The sequence below is a fragment of the Hippichthys cyanospilos genome, chromosome 16 (genome assembly GCF_059441005.1).
Source record: "Hippichthys cyanospilos isolate Australia breed blue-spotted pipefish chromosome 16, RoL_Hcya_1.0, whole genome shotgun sequence".
NCBI lineage: Eukaryota > Metazoa > Chordata > Actinopteri > Syngnathiformes > Syngnathidae > Hippichthys > Hippichthys cyanospilos.
The window spans coordinates 11056065-11073059 of NC_142384.1; the positions used below are offsets into that span (position 1 = coordinate 11056065).

A 16995-nucleotide genomic window follows, 5' to 3' on the forward strand; every position below is an offset into this window, starting at 1 on the left:
GGGGAAAAGTCACGTGACTTTGGGCATTGTTCAAGTAGGCGACAGTCAAGACTGTAATTCATGTTCAAAAATGGCTTGTGAACTTATAAATTATTAGTAAAAGATTTCTTGTGTTTGATAGGGGTGGAAATTTCGAATTTTGATTTTCCATTCAAAATTATTTCTTGGATTTATACGGAAACATTAAACCAAGCGTGTCCTGCATGTTTTCTCGGTTTCTTTCCCCGACATACCAGATTCAAATGTTCGGCAAGCTCAGCAGAAGCCTGATAACGATATTTGAATCAAGTGCGTTGGGGGGAGAAACCTGGAAAAGTTTGTCCAAGTTTGGACATTCCTGCGTTAAACTGTCATTATTTGACATTTATTAAGCTTGGAATTAAAAGCAAAAGTCCAGACATTCGATTCCAAGTACATAAATATACAGTATGCATTTTATTTTGGCTAAAGGAGGGTCTAAACATGGCCAGTGAATTAAGAATTAAGTAATCAATGAATTAGGTACGAAGTAATAGATTACAATAGCTACTATAAGTACTAGAGTAATACATTACTTTAAGAAATGACATAAGTATTTGTGGGATTTAAAGGCAACGTCATTCACTCTGCTTCATCATTCCGTTCATTTTCTCGCACACATATTTGGTGTCGCAGCCACTTAACGTTTGCGTTGTTTTCTAATGAACGAGGGACAGAATTCTTTCTTCTTCCAAGTGTGCCGTTAAAGGAAAAAGCTCCCAGAGTATTGATCGCTGTTGCCTCCAACAAATTAAGCCTTACGCACTCATGTTTCCGACAAAATCCTAGCTAAAGAAACCGTGTGTACGTGTGTGTGTGTGTTTTTTTTCTTTTAATGTTCGTTGACATCATCCTCATTGGGAGCAAAAAAAGCGATTTCTTTCCGGAAGATGAAGAACTCATTATTGGTCCCTAGGGGGAAAATTATATACTCTTTCATTACATTACATATAGACAATGTCTTTTATGATGTTATATATTTGTTATTACATTATCTAAACTCTCTTTTATGACATTTAAGTCATTTCCATGGCCTTTTAGCGAACCCTCCTTTTATTATAGTGTGGGCCAGTTACTCCGAATCATGGACTACAAAAGTGACAAAAATGAGAGCAATCAAAATAAAAAATATCTACAGCGTAGTCCTGTCATGTAAGCCAAGTTGTCAGAGTCAAGTTGTTCAAGTGAAGTTCCTCACATAGACTCCAGGGACGGAGTATGACATGTTTATGTGAGCGAATCGCGGATATCTGACAGCACCTCATTATCTTCTTTGTGCGACTCGGCTTTTGACTCATCAGCCCCCGTATACCGGTAAATACCTCCCCTCAATTTATTTCCAGCTATTATGCATCTCGACCGAGGGACGAAATGCCTTTACGGTAGTCAGCGATTTCCAACCACACCGAAATGTGTTTTTTATCTCGTTAATATCAACGTTAATGAATCCAATAAGCTATTAATAATGAGGCAATGCTTCTCAATTATAGTTTTCAAAGCCCCCCCAGGAAAGAAAAACACCTTTCAGCCCCCCCTTCGTCAAGCCCAATACAAATAAAATTCTTATCTAAAAAAAATGTATGATTATACTTAAAACTGCCTCATTTTTAACCTTAACAAAAAAGCAGTATGAGTTCAACTGCTAACTACTTTTTACAGCGTTTATGCAGGTTACAGCACAGGTGTCAAACTCAAGGCCCAGGGGCCAGATCCAGCCCGCCACATTATTTTATCTTGATTTGTCTTCAGGTTTCTGGCTAAAATACCAAACTTGCAAGTTGTCTTCAACTTTTAAAAAATTGGGGGGATGACAACCATATTTTGTTCCCAATCTCTCTTTTTCTGAACAGGTTTTACCGGCCTCTTTTTTTAAAACCACGTAAGTGTGTGACAAACTTTAGAATTTAACTTTACCCTCATTTTGGCCCTCTGACAGAAACTATAACTACGATGTGGCTCATGATAAATATGAGTTTGACACCCCTGGGTTATGGGTTAGTCTAAAACCGAAAAAAAAAAAAAGTCTGAAATACAAAAAAATATTAACCCTAACCCCACTATTTGAGAAGCACTGCAATAAACAAACACAGTACACTGTAAAAAATAAAACTTACCTAAAAAAAAAAAGTTTTTTCAGTCAATTCAAAGTAAATTTGACATAGACTTTGTAACTGACTAGTTTATGATAAAGTCACTTGTAGATGACCAGAATACACATGAGCCATGGTGCTCGTGTTAAGTGTAAGTCAATTGTTTTTACGAAATGTTTTTTACTGTGTGCATTCTTTTGGCTACACCAGAATAATACAATAGGTGTAGGGGCAGCATGGTTCAGGTGGTAGGGTGACTGCTTCCCAAAATGAAAAAGTTGCACAGAAAAATGAAAAAGTTGCACACCATGAATAACTTTTTACATTTCAAAAAACTTGTACCAATTTACTCAAACTGTAAAGAAAAAAAAAGTGTTTTTTTTTTCAGGTAAATATCACCCCTCATTTTTTAAAGTGTAGAATGGTGAGTTAAAAAAAAACTGAAAAAAGAACGTTCAAGAATGTAAAAACTAAAAAATCTTCTGTAAAACAAATTAAAGCAAATTGAATATAAAACCTGTAACCCCCCCAAAAGTGTTACTCAAGCGCTCTAAATTATTGCAATTTCCTTTTTTTTTTGTTTAAATGACTGCTTGATGCAAAAACTCAAGAGACCCAAGGCAATGTATTTATTGATAAAACTAAGATTTACTAAGCGGACATGCAGAAGGGTCCATTTGGTGTCATCGTTGCGTAAAAATCCCCAAGTGTCAGGTGGAAAGTCGGTGACAACTAGCGAGTTAAGGACTTTGGGGCATGATGCCCCGCCCCCCCGAGGCAGACTCCGCCTCCTCAGCGGTTCATCTTGCGCAGCTTGGCCGGCAAGTTGTCTTCGGGCTTCCGCCCGGCCGACAAAAGCGGGCTGTGCGCGTGGGGCTGCGGCGGGCACAAGGTGGGCATCAGGCTGTGCTGGTACAGGTCCCCCGTGGACTGCGTCATGGGTTCGAATCCCACCTTGAGCGAATCGTCAGGCCCGGAGGAGGATCCGAGGCGCTGGAGCTTGAGCGGCAGGTCCCCGGTGCTGCAGGCCTTCTCCGAGTGCTGCGAGCTCAGCATCAGGACCTTCCGCTGGAGGTCCTCCTTCCCGGACGAGCTGATCCGCTGCAGCTTGCTGGGGAGCCGTCCCCCGCCGCCGCTGCCGCCGCCCGCCGTCGCGGCGGCCGCGGTGATGCAGTCCACGGAGAAAACGCGGTCGCGCCGGGCCCCTCGGCTCTCGGTCAGCGCCGGCGTGGACGCGGGCGACGGCAGGGAATTCTTCTCCTCGTGTTCTTTGACGCTATACGCTGGCGTGGGGACCTCGAAGGTGCTGTGGAACTGCGAGTAGTCCACCCGGAAGAAGCCCTCCTCCAGGGACATGACGGGCAGGAAGCGGTGTCCCCACAGGACCTCGTCCTCCGTGTACGAGGTTCGCGCCTGGCAGGTCATGCCTGCAAGGGCAACGCAGCTTGTGAACTTTTCGGAAAGACCGCTTGGCCTTTTGTTTCGCTTGAAAGGACGTCGATAAATAATCAATAAAGATCTAGTGTATCTTTCCTACTCCGAGCGCTCGGCTTCTGAGTAGGAGTCTGCTTGTGCCCTTCAGGTGTTATGTCATCTGAATGTTGCTATTCTGGGCGCGCAACAGAAATGGAAAACCGGCACCGGTAAACCCCTGAATATTTGCTTTTGGAATTTGGCCTATTGACAAGATTCTTCGTTCTCAGATGAAGAATTCACCAATAAACGTTCTTGCTTTCTGTCATATATGAAATGTGGCTTTTGTGCTATGTTGACATGAACTGAGGAGCTTCATTTTATGGGGCCATAGGCATCTTGTGTCCCCATTCATTAGTGGTATCGGATCATTTTGGTCTACTTTCAAAATCTGAGGTATTGGCTCGGTCACTTCGCTCCTGTTCATCATCCGATAAATGAGTCATATCTTCTCATACCTACCGTCACTGACTAAAATTGTTCTTTGTTTGAGTTGTATCATTTGATTTAGTCTTTTCTAGCACTTAACTAAAATCGTCCTGCGTGTCGCAGACTCGCTCAAGTGCGTGCGTTCTTGAATTTAGTCTGGCAAAGAGCTTTGCTATGGCTCACTACATTAGCGTCTTTGCTGCTACAGTGGCCGCAGTTGCAGATGGGTGCTTTCCATTTATGTGGTAGGCTAAACCTGAACTTTTTCTGAGGTAAGCAAAGAATGCATGGAACTCTCCCTTCAGCAAAGGTGCCATCAGGGCATTTTTATTTTAACTTTAAATTAAGTGTACTGTACTTTAAACCGACAACTTTTCCATGCTTTTCTTCCATTTTCACGTTTGTGTTGCTCCACAATGTTGGCGTCAATGTTGACATAATTACTAGTTTAACTGGACCTAAATTGGTATATGCAGTCATGGTAACATTTTCTTTCCCAACAAATGTTGATTCTGCTACAATATTTGGTCGAGAAACAAACTATAATATTATACTATTCCACAAAAACATTGGCTCTGACATGCGGTCATAATATTTGATATTAAATTTCGTTTTGTTTGCCATAAAATGTAATGTACTGCTAACATAGTTTAGTATTGTTGCAAAAATGTACAAATAAAGCCCCCCCATCCCAAATAAAAGCTCCTTTGGGGTGTTGGACAGTGTAAGGCTTCTTAAGTTGACGCTTTATCCTTCCAGTCCAGGGATACTGCCACAATAAACTTCTCGTCGCACCCTGGTTTAATGGCGCTATCAACACAACACAGACCCTGTGGCCAGCCTGTCTGTCTCTATACATGCCCCCCCCCATCCCTCTTTTTAAATCTGCTAAGCCTATTGAGCTGGGCTGTGTCCTCCAGCACTGGGTTATAAGTGAGCGTTATCTGGGAAAGAGAAAAGAAAGGAAATTTATTTGTAGTGGACCCCGGGGAGGAGTGTCGCGGTAAATATGCCGCGCGGCGGGGAAGCTACTGACTGACAACATTTGGGGGGGGGAAAAAAAAAATAGAGTGGGCTAAACATTGACTCTGATTTATTGTTATTCCTCGATGATGTGTACGTGTACGGACATAAATGTTCAAAGTGATATCCGATCGCCGTTTGTGCTTTCCGGTGTGACATTATTCCACATAAAGTGCTGATGCCACCTGCATTTGTTTTTTTAAACTTTGGTCACCACACTGTTGTGTTCCGTTAGGGTCCGATTGATATGGATTTTTGAGGCAGATACTGATTTTTGACACAAAAATAAAACATATTACCGATTAAGTATTTATAATGAACAAAATAGCATTTGTTTCTTCCCAATGCATTTCAATAGGCATCAATTATGTGCAGAGTTTCACTATGCACAGGCAACGCGAATAGTAGCGCTAATCAGTTAATATAGTGTCTAAAAAAATGCATTGCATGGCACTATTAATGAAGTTATAAAGACATTAATTCTTGTCATATATGCATTGCTTACTAGTATTAATGAGTGTCATATTTAACATATGTATGCATAATTTATGTTGCACTAATGTTGCAGTGCTTTTCAAATAGCAGCCCCCCTGGGGGTGGTGATGCCGGGGTGGCCCAAGGGAAAGCTTTGTTTTTGTCATGTGAAGTGTAATTGCAATACAATAAAAATTCTCATCTTTTTATTTATTTTTTTTTAAGGCACTCAGATGCACTTGGTTATTTTTACAGTTTTAGACTAAGCTGTAACCCGTATAAATGCTGTAAAAAAATAGTGATTTATTGTTGAAAGTTGATTTATATTGCTGTTTTCTTTTGTTAATGTAAAAAAGGATACTGGTTTAGGTGTACTTATACAATTTTCAAAGATAATAATCTTATTTATCGTCGGCGGCTCGAGTGTGTGTGTGTTGGGGGGTGGGCATGAAAAATGTTCTCTTTCCTGGGAGGGGCTTGGCAAAATACAATTGAGAAGCACTGCACTAATGTATTTTATGTTTTGTTTTTAAACTGTGACAATAGATTATGTACAAAGTAGTGGTGTCCAGCTCAATTCTTTGCATAACGTCCTTGCACTGCACGCCTAATGATTGCTTGTAATAATTTAGATTTGAATTGATGCCAATGACAGAACTGCAGAATCACCATATTGACAAATTTCATGATATATATTTAAGGAAACAAGGTTATGATGATATAGATGTATGTGTAGTACATAATTACACCAGTGTTAATTTCCTCTAACTGCTGTAAATGATTAGATTACATCAAGGTAAAATGTCAAGTAAATATCAGCCAGTTGGTAGACTGTTTTCCGCCGATATTTGATTGGCCATAATCAGCCAAACTAAAAATCGGTCGAGCCTTAGTTCCTGTTATCCAAAGAAATGACTTACTAAATTGCACAGTACTTTTAATTGGGATAATCCCTCCCTTCACAATGTTGCATATATCCGTGTTTATGTTCTGCGGAGCTGGCCCATCATGGTTTCCAGGTCGACATCACATAAACAGTCAAATATCACCACTATTGTTGATCTCATCTCCACACATCCTCAACCGAGATGTGATCTCCCCGCAATGTTTACATTCTGGTGAGTTATGTCACTTACGGTTTCCAGTTGACATCTTAAAAACCGCAGCACATTCATCAAACTGACACATGGCCGCTACGAGGTTATTATGCAAAAGTATCACGGCCTGGCACGGTAATAAAATAACCCGCCTAATTCGATCCTTTTGCATGTGTCACCGTCACTTGTACCTGCACCGAGCCGGAAAGGCGCCGACTAAATGAGATTTCCAAGCGGTTCCATCTCCCCTGACTGACTAATGTTCATATTTCCATTTAGATGGAGACAGTGGGAAAAAAAAAAAAAAAAAGCTGTGGCCACTCACCGGTGGTCTCCACGATGCCCTCCAGGATCACCACGATCTCGAACTGCTCGCTGGTGAGCGAGCGCTGAGACAGGTCGAAGAAGGGGCTCTTGGGATTGATCTCATGGCAGATGGTTAGCGGCGAGACCAGGAAGAGTTGGTCGGCACCTGTGCCAAAGCCCACGTCCAGCTCGCACTGATCCAGGGGCAGGAACTCGCCTTCGGGGGTCTGGCGGGACTGAAGGACGACAAAATATAAAAGGCAAGATCTTAGCGTGGATTTACATTGTCTGTTTACTTGTGATAATCTCATTTTTTTCAACCCTTGCGGCATTTTGTTACAAATTATGGAAATTCCTATGATTTTTTTTATGATATCATAAAAGAATCAATGATAAAAAAAATCACGAAGGAGTTGAAATTTTCAGCAGATGATTAAAACATGTAACATCTGAAATTGCAATGATTCTGACATTTCTATGTGATTGCAGCTGGACGTGTGAGATTTTGTGTCCAAAAATAATCATTGTCTAAATCTTGGACCATTTAAAACCATTATAATTACAATTTTTGAGATGCATTTTTATAAGATTTATTACATTGATTTTCCTGTGATTTTTGCAAAATTTCATTGAGCGGTGGTCAAACTGTCAGCAAACAGAAAATTATTTGTTGACTCGTGTTTCACCTCAAGACAGTAGGTGGTGGTAGAGACCAGTAAATGGCTATGTCTGAACATGTCATCCTCACTTCAGAGGCTACAAAGACAGACTATACCATGGCAATTTGGGGGAACCTGAATTACTGAGGGAGTCATATGAGTATCACAGCAGAGATAGATATTATTTAAATATTATATGGACTAATGTGAAGTCACAGTACGTTAGAGGCTGGTATGCACGCAATACAGGATGGTCAGAGACCAAATCGAACCCGTGATGCTGACGGGCCAACCAGTCTTCAACAGTACCTCCTTAAAGCACTGGAGTGTACTGTATATATATCTACTATTCAAAGCATTTGCCACCTTGCACGAATGACTTGAAATAATCCACAGTTGAAAAAACACGGTCGTTGACAGATACAAGCAAACAGAACAAAAAACACAAACTCACATCATGGTTGTTCACAATCACACTAAATGCAATCACGATATCCTTTAATCACTCCTTGCTGTTTATTAATGGCCAATATGACACGCAATATAAACAGAACAGAAAAAATGGCTCCAGCATGTTCACGCATACCCAGAATGTGTCATAAAGAGAGATCAACTCTCGCCGGTTCTTTGTAAATGCCAATTTACACAAGAGAAATAAACAGGACTTAAAATAAATCCACAAGTCAAACAAGTTCACTCTTGGTTACAAACCAACCAAACCATAATCAATAAAAAAATGACCTAATTGTTCAGTTTCTCACTTATTAAGTTTCCCAATAGATGTTTACATTACGCCCTTGAGTGGTCAAGTCAACATGCATTTCTTCCTGCTGTAGGTTTCCCTGCACGTCAGATGACATCATCAAGACCATCAGACCCCCCATGACCTCTCCCTGACATTGCCACAGGCCAGCAGCCCCCCTGAAATCATCATCATCGTCACAGCGAGGGCCATGTGAGTAAACAGCCTTTTCTCCAATTGAATATGAATGAGGCGTGCCCCAGGGTTCCGTGTCGGAGCCGCCGCGGTTTCAGCGGGCCGCTGTTCACTTGTGAGCTACTTAGCGGCTCGTGAGCGAGTCCGTGCGGGCAGCCTCCATTCTCTTTTCGCTGCCTTGTCTCTGTCACATTAACAAGACGGATAAGTGGGCTGTGTGCCCAACGTCCGCAGGCGACGCTCCATACAAGTCTGCTGTCTTTTCCCCGCGTCTCTGTGTCTCAAAAAAGATGATTCCCCAACCCCGAGCACCGTATTTATTATTAGACGGTGCGTGCTCAAGTCTGATAAACTTCCTCCTCTGGGATGATTACCACGCAATGTGCACTTACTTGCGAGATCAAACTGTCGTACATCCGTTACGTAGTGCGTTTGTTACTGTGTACACTGAAGACATAGAAATAATCCAAAAAAAATAAACGCAGTGTTTTTCTTTGTCCTCCTGATCAGTATTCTGCTGGCTTTGCACATTCATTCCCAACAGGGTAAAAACTTGTGCGACGAGGCGTTCTAACTAATGCCTTCAACATCTCTCACAGCATTTCTTCCAGCCTTCTACTTGTCTTTTATAATTGCATCTTTCTTCTTTTTAGAAATTGCGATGGAAATCAATTCAGGTTCCTCCAATGTCTGAGGAGGCAAAAAAAGATAGAGAAAATCTCATTTCTATGTTTACTCTCTTTCCATGCAAATGTTTTATTTATTTTTTTTTACAATGCCTTGCTGACCTCCCAAGTTGCATTTTGGTTTTCCATCAGTACTTGTCAGCCGCTCACTGAAGGACTCTGAGTGACAGACTCATCTTCCTCCTCCTCCTCCTTTGCGTTCTCCTCCTGGCAGCTGTCAGCCGCTAATTATCCACAACGCCGCTCGCCAACAACTTCTTGTCCAAACAGCCGCCATTGTTTCATGTTTGCACAAACAGACGACGGCGGAATCTGTAAGGGTCCATACACCTATTTGTTGAACCCGTTTCAATCATAAGGTATGATGAAAATGCAAATAATCTACTGGAAGACATATAGCAATTCTCAAATTGGAGGGCAGAAAGGAACTTTTATGAGATATGAGATTTTAACAGAGTTTATGCAGGTATCAGCAAATCTAATATAAAGCTTTTTCATGCTGTGACAAGAAAAAAAAAAGACTTTATTTTCAAATTAAGAGCAAATCAATTGGAACAGGATACAGGTTATTGATAAATTGTGTTCTAATCGCTTCTTTATGAAAGTTTATTGCCTTTATTTAGTTAAATGAATAAATAAATTAATAGATGAAACATAGATGACACAGCATTTTGTGTGTAGCTTTTTTCTTTTTTTTTTTTTTTTACAACATTTCTTTGTACTAAGCCAAAAGAAAAGATTGATGACTGATGAAAGATTGAAGATTGAGAACCTCTGATCAGCAAAGTCAATAGCAACCTACATGACATATAATTGGCTGATTTTAACAGCTCCCTTGCCCATCAGAAATAATCAAAAAAAATGTACCAAAACACAGACAGTGAAATCAAGATTATGCGAGTTTGAGATTATTTTCAATGCGATTGTGTGCGACGATGCTTTTGCTCGATGGAAAAAAATCCAACGCCTTCTCTTCTTCGTCATTCACGCATCATTAAGCCTGCTGGCGCAACGCTCCGCATGTAGCGAAAAGAGAAGTAGCTGGCAGCCAATGCTGTTTGTCTTTTTTTTACAGCCCCCTTTTCGCCCGCTCAACGTGGACATAATGGAAAGCAAGTCGATTATGATAATTAAAAGAGCAGATGGTCAATCAGTTTGGGCTCCTTTTCTGCACCATCCCGCGCTACCGTGATCGACAACTACGGCAATTTTCACGCCCCCCAAAAAACTCACCAAAGTGATCAAAATCGTAGTGAAAGCACAGACTCTTAAATATGATGTAAATATAGTACATTTAAATACAGAACATTAGTGGAATAGAACACTTGATGATGTATAGTTTTCAAAGATGCAAGCTGTCATGTGACCTTTTGGTTTGTGTACAGTTATAAGCAGACATTTTGAAATTTATGACACTACTTGATGGTGTCACAATTTGCATGCTTTGACTTCCGGCTTGAACTTAGCAATGCACTTTCTGCATCCACCATATGAGGTACTCCACCCTTGTAGAACTACACTTGCATGTATCTGTGAAAATACCAAAGCTCAGTCTAACCTGCCCCTGCGTAGACATTAAGACCGTGTCTCGCTTTGGACTTGCACTGGCCACAAAAACCAAGCCCAAAATATAAAACTGCTACATTTGTGTAATACACGCTAAAAACAGTTGGTCAAAAACTAACCCAATTATTGGTATGATGAACATCAACCCAATATTTGGGTCAATCCGACCCAACTTTTTGTTTTATTTCATACAGAACAAGCCAATATTTTTTTAGGTTGGTTTATCTAAAACAACCCATGATTTTGGGGTTGTTTTGTGCAAAGCAGCCCAAAAAGTTAAGTCAAGTTGACCCAAATAATTGGTCACTGATTTTTTTTTTTTCACCCTCATTTGGAATCTATCTAACGTGAAAAATTGTACAATTAAGTATTATCTCCTTCAACATTATTTATACAACAATAAATAGGAATGAAATGTGATACAGTGCATACACATTATAAACAACAAGAGATATAACGTATATTAGAATTACAAAGAGCAGAGAGTTTTTTTTTTTAATTAAGTAGCCCCTGTGAAATATTTTTTCAGCAGAGGAAAAAAAAAACAAAGCAAAACAGAGTGCTGTGCCATCTGTGTCAATTTTTTTTTTTTTAACTTTGCAACTACATTTGGAGTGGTATCTCGAGGCATATTTTATTCAGCAGCTTCAGAAGCGAGATGGTGTCCCATCATCATTTTTATTTCTGGCTCGTTTGCCGGAAAACTGTGCCACTCATGACAATGCGTATCCGTATTAAACAAAATATTTCTGCCTTTGTTACAGTCTGTAACATAAGTTGCTTCTTGTTCCAATCAATTAGCTCTAATTTGAAAGGAAAATGTACTTTTTATGACATGACATACAAAAAAAAAAAAAAAAACGCTGTTAAAATCTCACAGACCCCATTTGTGGACTACTAGCATTGACTATTTAATGTTACGGTAGATAACAGAATTTTTGTGTTACATTACAGTTGTATTGAACATTTTATAAACCGGTAACTGTACATGTGATACATTCTATAATTGTAATTTGCCATGTGAAGCTATATTAACGGCATAAATACAGTCTACAGTTTGGGTGTGGCAATTTTGCAGGCTCTCCGTGTGAATAAGCCACGCGTAATTGACTCCGAAACTGCAGACAAACTGGTAATGCTCTTTCTAATTGATGCAGCTCCTTGGCTGAGGTCAAAACAAGATGCGGAGCATCAAGGAAGTGAATGATGCAAGGCTTTACAAGTGCAATAAATACACTTTTATGCTCCGCACTAGTCCCCGGGAGAGCGTTTTTTTTTTTTACTCACTCTGCTACTCAACTCGGCTTCTTGCCACTTGGAAAGCCAACTGTACTCCTGCTTTCACACCTACCTGACCAGCGCGAGTACGCACACACACTGTCAGCCTCTTATCTCACACCTGCCGCTGCTGATGGATGGTGATAATGCGAGCGCATGAGCTGTTTGCTTTCGACAAAAAAAGCTGCGGCGCACTAACACCTGATCGCTAATGTGCACGCGTTCTTATTCAGTTTGACCTCCGCCAAGGCTCAGGTGTAACGGTTGCAGGCCCAATCTGTCATTGAACAGCTACAATCTTCATCACTATAAAAAATGTTTTGTGGCATATCCAAATGGAAGCCTTGGTGATTACTGCGGGTTACTTTAGGCTTCAAGTTAGGATTTTCAGATTTAGTGCCGAAGCAAAGGCAGAACAGATTCATATTACACTCGAAAATATTTGGGTCAAAAAGAATAATTCGACCCAAGTTTCTGGGTTGTTTTGCACAGAACAACCCCTCTTAAAAATTGGATTGTTTTGTGCAAAGCAAGACAAAAGGTTGGGTCAAACATTTTTTTTTTTTTTTTTTTTTTTACTCACAGTCCTATTAACTAAAATCTTTTTTTGGATAAGACACCTTTTGGGGCCTTCGGGGTCACCTCTTCACTGCTAGGTGTTGGGTTAAACCAGTGATTCTCAAATAGTGGGGCAGGCCCCCCTTGGGGGGGCACGAGGTGATGCAGGAGGGGGGCAGATGACCCCAGGGAAAAGGATTTGTTTTGGTCATGTGACATGTAATTACAATAAAATAAGAATTTCCTGTTTTTTACTGTTTCAGGCACTTTTTTTTCCGTTTTAGACTAAGCTGTATAAACGCTTTAGAAAATTATGAACAGTTGTTGAAAGTTGATTTATATTGCTTTTTTCTTTTGTAATGGTACAAGGATACAGGTTCAGTTTACGTATACCATTTTTATAGATAATAATCTTATTTATAGTCGGCGTGTCAAGTGGGGGGGCGTGAAAAGTTGTTTTTTTTCTTCGGGGAGGGGGGCTTGGCAAAATGTAAGTAGCACTGGGCTAATTTGGCTTCACCTTCATAAAAAGATTTTATCACCAAAAATCTGGGCAAACTGAATTTTAGCCTTTTGTATCTTATCAAAGTCAAAGTCAAAGTTTGCTTTATTGTCAATTCTACCACATGTGCAAAGACAGACAGAGAATTGAAATTACGTGACTCTCTAACCTCAGTGGCAAGTAAAAATGAAATAAAGAAAAATAAAAGCCGGGGCTCACTTTGGACAGAGTTGGACCCCATTTCCCTAAAGGTTATCAATCAGGACGCCTTGCCCCGCAAACGGCTGAAAAGCGAAATGAGAAAGTTGCGCGTTTGCGGCTCCCCAAGCCATCCCCGAGCAGAGCGAGCGTTCCCCCTCGCCTTACCTTGATGAGCTTGCACCGGATCTGCGCCGACACCATGTGGCTGTTGCGCAGGTTGCCCACGCGGAACATGAGGCAGAGGCGGCCGTCCCGCTGCGAGACGACGGCGTCTTGGCTGAACATGAGCGTCTCGGCGCGCTTCTTGGGCTGCGACATCTTGATAAACATGCAGCCGATGAGGAAGGCGTCCACGATAGAGCCCAGCAGAGATTGGAAGAGGAAGAGGATGATGCCCTCGGGGCACTTCTCGGTGATGTAACGGTAGCCGTAGCCGATGGTGGCCTCGGTCTCGATGAAGAAGAGGAAGGCGGACGGGAAGTTGTAGACGTTGGCCACGCACGGCGTGTAAGACGCGTCTCGGGCGTGCTGCTGCAGGTCGCCGCGGATGTAGGCGATCACCCACCACATGGACGCCATCACCAGCCACGCCACCGTGTAGGTCAGGATGAAGATGAGCAGGTTCCAGCGCCACTTGAGGTCCACCAAGGTGGTGAACAGGTCCGACAGGTAGCGGCTGGTCTCGCCGCCGAGGTTGCCGTGCTGGACGTTGCAGCGGCCGTTTTTCTCCACGAAGCGCTGACGTTTCTTCTTGGCGGCCGGCGCCGAGAAACCGCCGCCTCCGGGTCCTCCTCCGCCCCCGGCCCGGTTGGTGGTGACCACCTGGTAGTCCTCGCCGAATTTCCTGCGAAGTGCCGCCATCTCAGCGCGGTGCAAAGTCAGCGACTATACTCCATTCTTTTGCGCAGGTCACCTGCGGTGCGTAAAAGGCGCCATGGTCACTTTTTACGCACGGGAAGACTTGGCGCACTGCTTCCAGTGAGTCCACAGGTTGAAGCTCGGGTTTCCAACTGAAGTAGAGTGCGGATGTAGAGGTGGGGGCGAGCGTGCCTGCGAGAGAGAGAGGGCGAGAGAAAAGAAGAGGAGGGGAGAGTTACGCGTGACCACCTTAAATCGAAAGGGCCATTTCTTTTCATTTGCCTTTTCTTCCATCATTGTGTAGTTTATCTCTTTAAGTCACTAATCCGTTTGGTTGCAATTTGCACATACCTCGTGGCCCCTTTTAATTGGCTTTTATATAGTTGGTAAAGCAAGCGCGAATGGGAAGCATGCGGTTGATTGCGCCATCTGCAGGCAGATGAGGTGCAGTCTTGACCGTAGCGAGTTCCTTTGGTTCGTTTCGTCAATTAGATAGAAACTAATATTCGTGTGCTATTCATCGAAATGAATTGATATTTTACCATTCATAATTATCCACTGCAGACCCCGAAATAAAACATTCTTTTACGTTTCAATGTATTCAGTCGTATATAACCTAAAATTGAATTTAAAAAGAAAGTCGGGAAAAAAATAGCAATTATGTTCTATGCAGCCCCACTATTCGCTCGGTAGTGAGCACGTTTGTCTTTACAGTTAAGAAACCTGAGTTAAATTCCATGTAGGTGCAGCCTTCCTGTGTGGAGTTTGCATGTTCTCCCCAGGCCCAGGTGGGTCCTCTCCGGGCATTCCGGCTCACTCCCACATTCCAAAAAACATGCATGGCAAGTGCAATGGACACACTAAATTATCCTTAGGTGTGATTCTTGCTGCCAAATAAAAATGACATCACAGTTGCTCAGGTACCGACCGATCACAGCTCACTTTATGAATGTCACATGACCAAACTCAGATGACAGTTGAGCCGTACTTGGTCCTTACCTACGTTGAAAATATAAAGTGTAAAGATTGTTTACATACTATTAAAGCATCAGTCAAAAGTTTAGAAACACCAACTAGTTCACTGCTATTGTTTTGTTTCAGCTATGTATATTCTACAAAATAAAGATTTTATGATGGAAATTTTTGGTACGCTTTTTTTGAAAATCCAACCCTAATGTTTTATACATAGATAAGAGCTTTGCACATCCTGGAATTTCCTCAGTCAGTTGTATAACTTACTTTGAGGTCACAGCATTGGCGTTTGAAGGTGTTTCCAAACTTTTGACTGAAATTGCATTTTGAAACAATAGTCTTTTTTAGCGCATAGTTTCACACAATCGGTGTAGAAAATATATTCTATACGTAATATTTTGCGTTGCGCGTCACAAACCCACGCCCTAATAAATGAAACCCCTGATCATTGAGGATTAGCGCCCGGGAACGCCATCTGCTATGTGTCGCTAGTGAGATTCGAGGAAAGCAGAGGGAGGAAACAAAGAGATGCTGAATTATTAATGAGTGGCGTACATGAGTCCGCGTCATTCGATACGCACATTAGGACATGCATTCCACAGTGGGACAATGTGGTCTTTGTCTGCTTCACCTTGGAGAAGGTGTTCACTTCTTTGTCCCTCAAGCACACACTAGACTGAAACGTCTCAGTTGCTTTGATTGACTACAACGTTGGTGAACGACACAATACTGTATTCATGGTGAAAAGCTGACATCCAGGATGACTTTTTCTTTCGTATTCGGACAAATGAAGAAAAAAATGAATATTCGTCATTGTTGAATGCTATTTTTGGAGTATTTTTGCAAATGTTTTGGAGTCTTTTCAAAAGTCTGAGTGTGTTGTGTGATGAATATTTGGTACCTGTGTTTTGAACAAATTTGTACTACAGAATGTGAAAGTGACGCTTCCACATTGCAATTACAAATAAATATTATAAATATGGCATTGAAAAACTGTTATATATACTATCTGGAGCAGTTCAAACACAATCAAAACAGTTTTACTTCAAAAATATATTCGCCAGAAGTGTTGATTAGGGTCTCAACGAACCCTACACAGTTATTAAGTAAATAACAAATTATTTTTGTCACTTATAAATCAGATTTTAAAAAGCGGTATTTTCATTACTTGATTCAAAAACAGAACACAAATAGACAATGCAGGAAATGCAATCATTATGATTAAAGTATCACTTTTTTATTCGAGATATGCATCCATTATTTTAAATATGAACAATAATACGTTAGCATTACTTATATTTGAGCTCAGGGCTGGATATACTGTAGTTTTTTAAAAATGGATTGAGGCGCGTGTGCGGGCACGCACATTCGTTTGCGCGTGCACGTACAAGACCCACAATGCCCCGCGCTCAGCCAAGATGGAAGAACCCAGCAGCTGCAGGAGAACAATGTTTTGCCTTTAGATTTTTTTGGGGGAAAAACGGAGTGCCGAAAGCCAACGACGCCGGCCCGAGGAGCGTCTTGTGCTGGTCAGGCGCCGGTAAGAAGCGCCGGTCGGGTTAAAGCAAAAAACAATCAGGTTTGAAGCGGCTCCGTCTGGGAAGTTGAAACTTCTCGTGCGGGACAGACAACAAAAGCTGCCCGCCGCCGCTACATTAGCATTGCTAAGCTAATGGGACCGAGCATCATTGTTCGCCCGGGACTTTTATTGCTGCTCATGCCCGTGTTCGTTGCGCCACCATCGCGTACGCCCGTGCATTATGTCCGGTGGGACCTGATCGGCCGGCGCTCGCCAAGTCAGAAAACATGAATGGAAAGTTGCGATTTTTTAAAAAATGTGTTTTTTAATTTAAAAACTAGGAGCTTCT

The 16995-nt window shown here is 41.7% G+C and overlaps 2 protein-coding genes across 3 annotated transcripts in view; one reads left to right on the forward strand and one right to left on the reverse strand.

The window, feature by feature from the left end:
- Nucleotides 1–2723: 2723 nt before the first annotated feature.
- Nucleotides 2724–15527, reverse strand: LOC148410557 (G protein-activated inward rectifier potassium channel 1-like). The gene is made up of 4 exons (XM_088436927.1): nucleotides 14211–15527; nucleotides 13463–14141; nucleotides 6930–7146; nucleotides 2724–3535 (listed from the first exon to the last, which is right to left on the reverse strand). The coding sequence occupies exons 1-4, from the start codon at nucleotides 14231–14233 to the stop codon at nucleotides 2901–2903; spliced, it is 1554 nt and encodes a 517-aa protein (XP_088293053.1). The 5' UTR covers nucleotides 14234–15527; the 3' UTR covers nucleotides 2724–2900.
- Nucleotides 15528–16534: 1007 nt separating this feature from the next.
- Nucleotides 16535–16995, forward strand: part of LOC148410558 (zinc finger protein 281-like) — a 10114-nt gene continuing 9653 nt past the window's right edge. For both annotated transcript variants that reach the window (XM_088438109.1, XM_088438110.1), the window contains exon 1: nucleotides 16535–16667. The gene's annotated coding sequence lies outside the window, so the exon portion shown is untranslated. The remainder of the gene's footprint in view (nucleotides 16668–16995) is intronic.

What these genes read in the sequence shown, in the direction of transcription:
- LOC148410557 (XM_088436927.1), bottom strand. Translation starts at nt 14,233, where the DNA reads ATGGCGCCTTTTACGCACCGCAG. An exon ending in GCGCCTTTTACGCACCGCAG is followed by an intron (nt 14,142 to 14,210) that starts GTGACCTGCGCA and finishes GGCACTTCGCAG; the next exon opens with GAAATTCGGCGAGGACTACC. An exon ending in TCCGGTGCAAGCTCATCAAG is followed by an intron (nt 7,147 to 13,462) that starts GTAAGGCGAGGG and finishes GTCGTCCTTCAG; the next exon opens with TCCCGCCAGACCCCCGAAGG.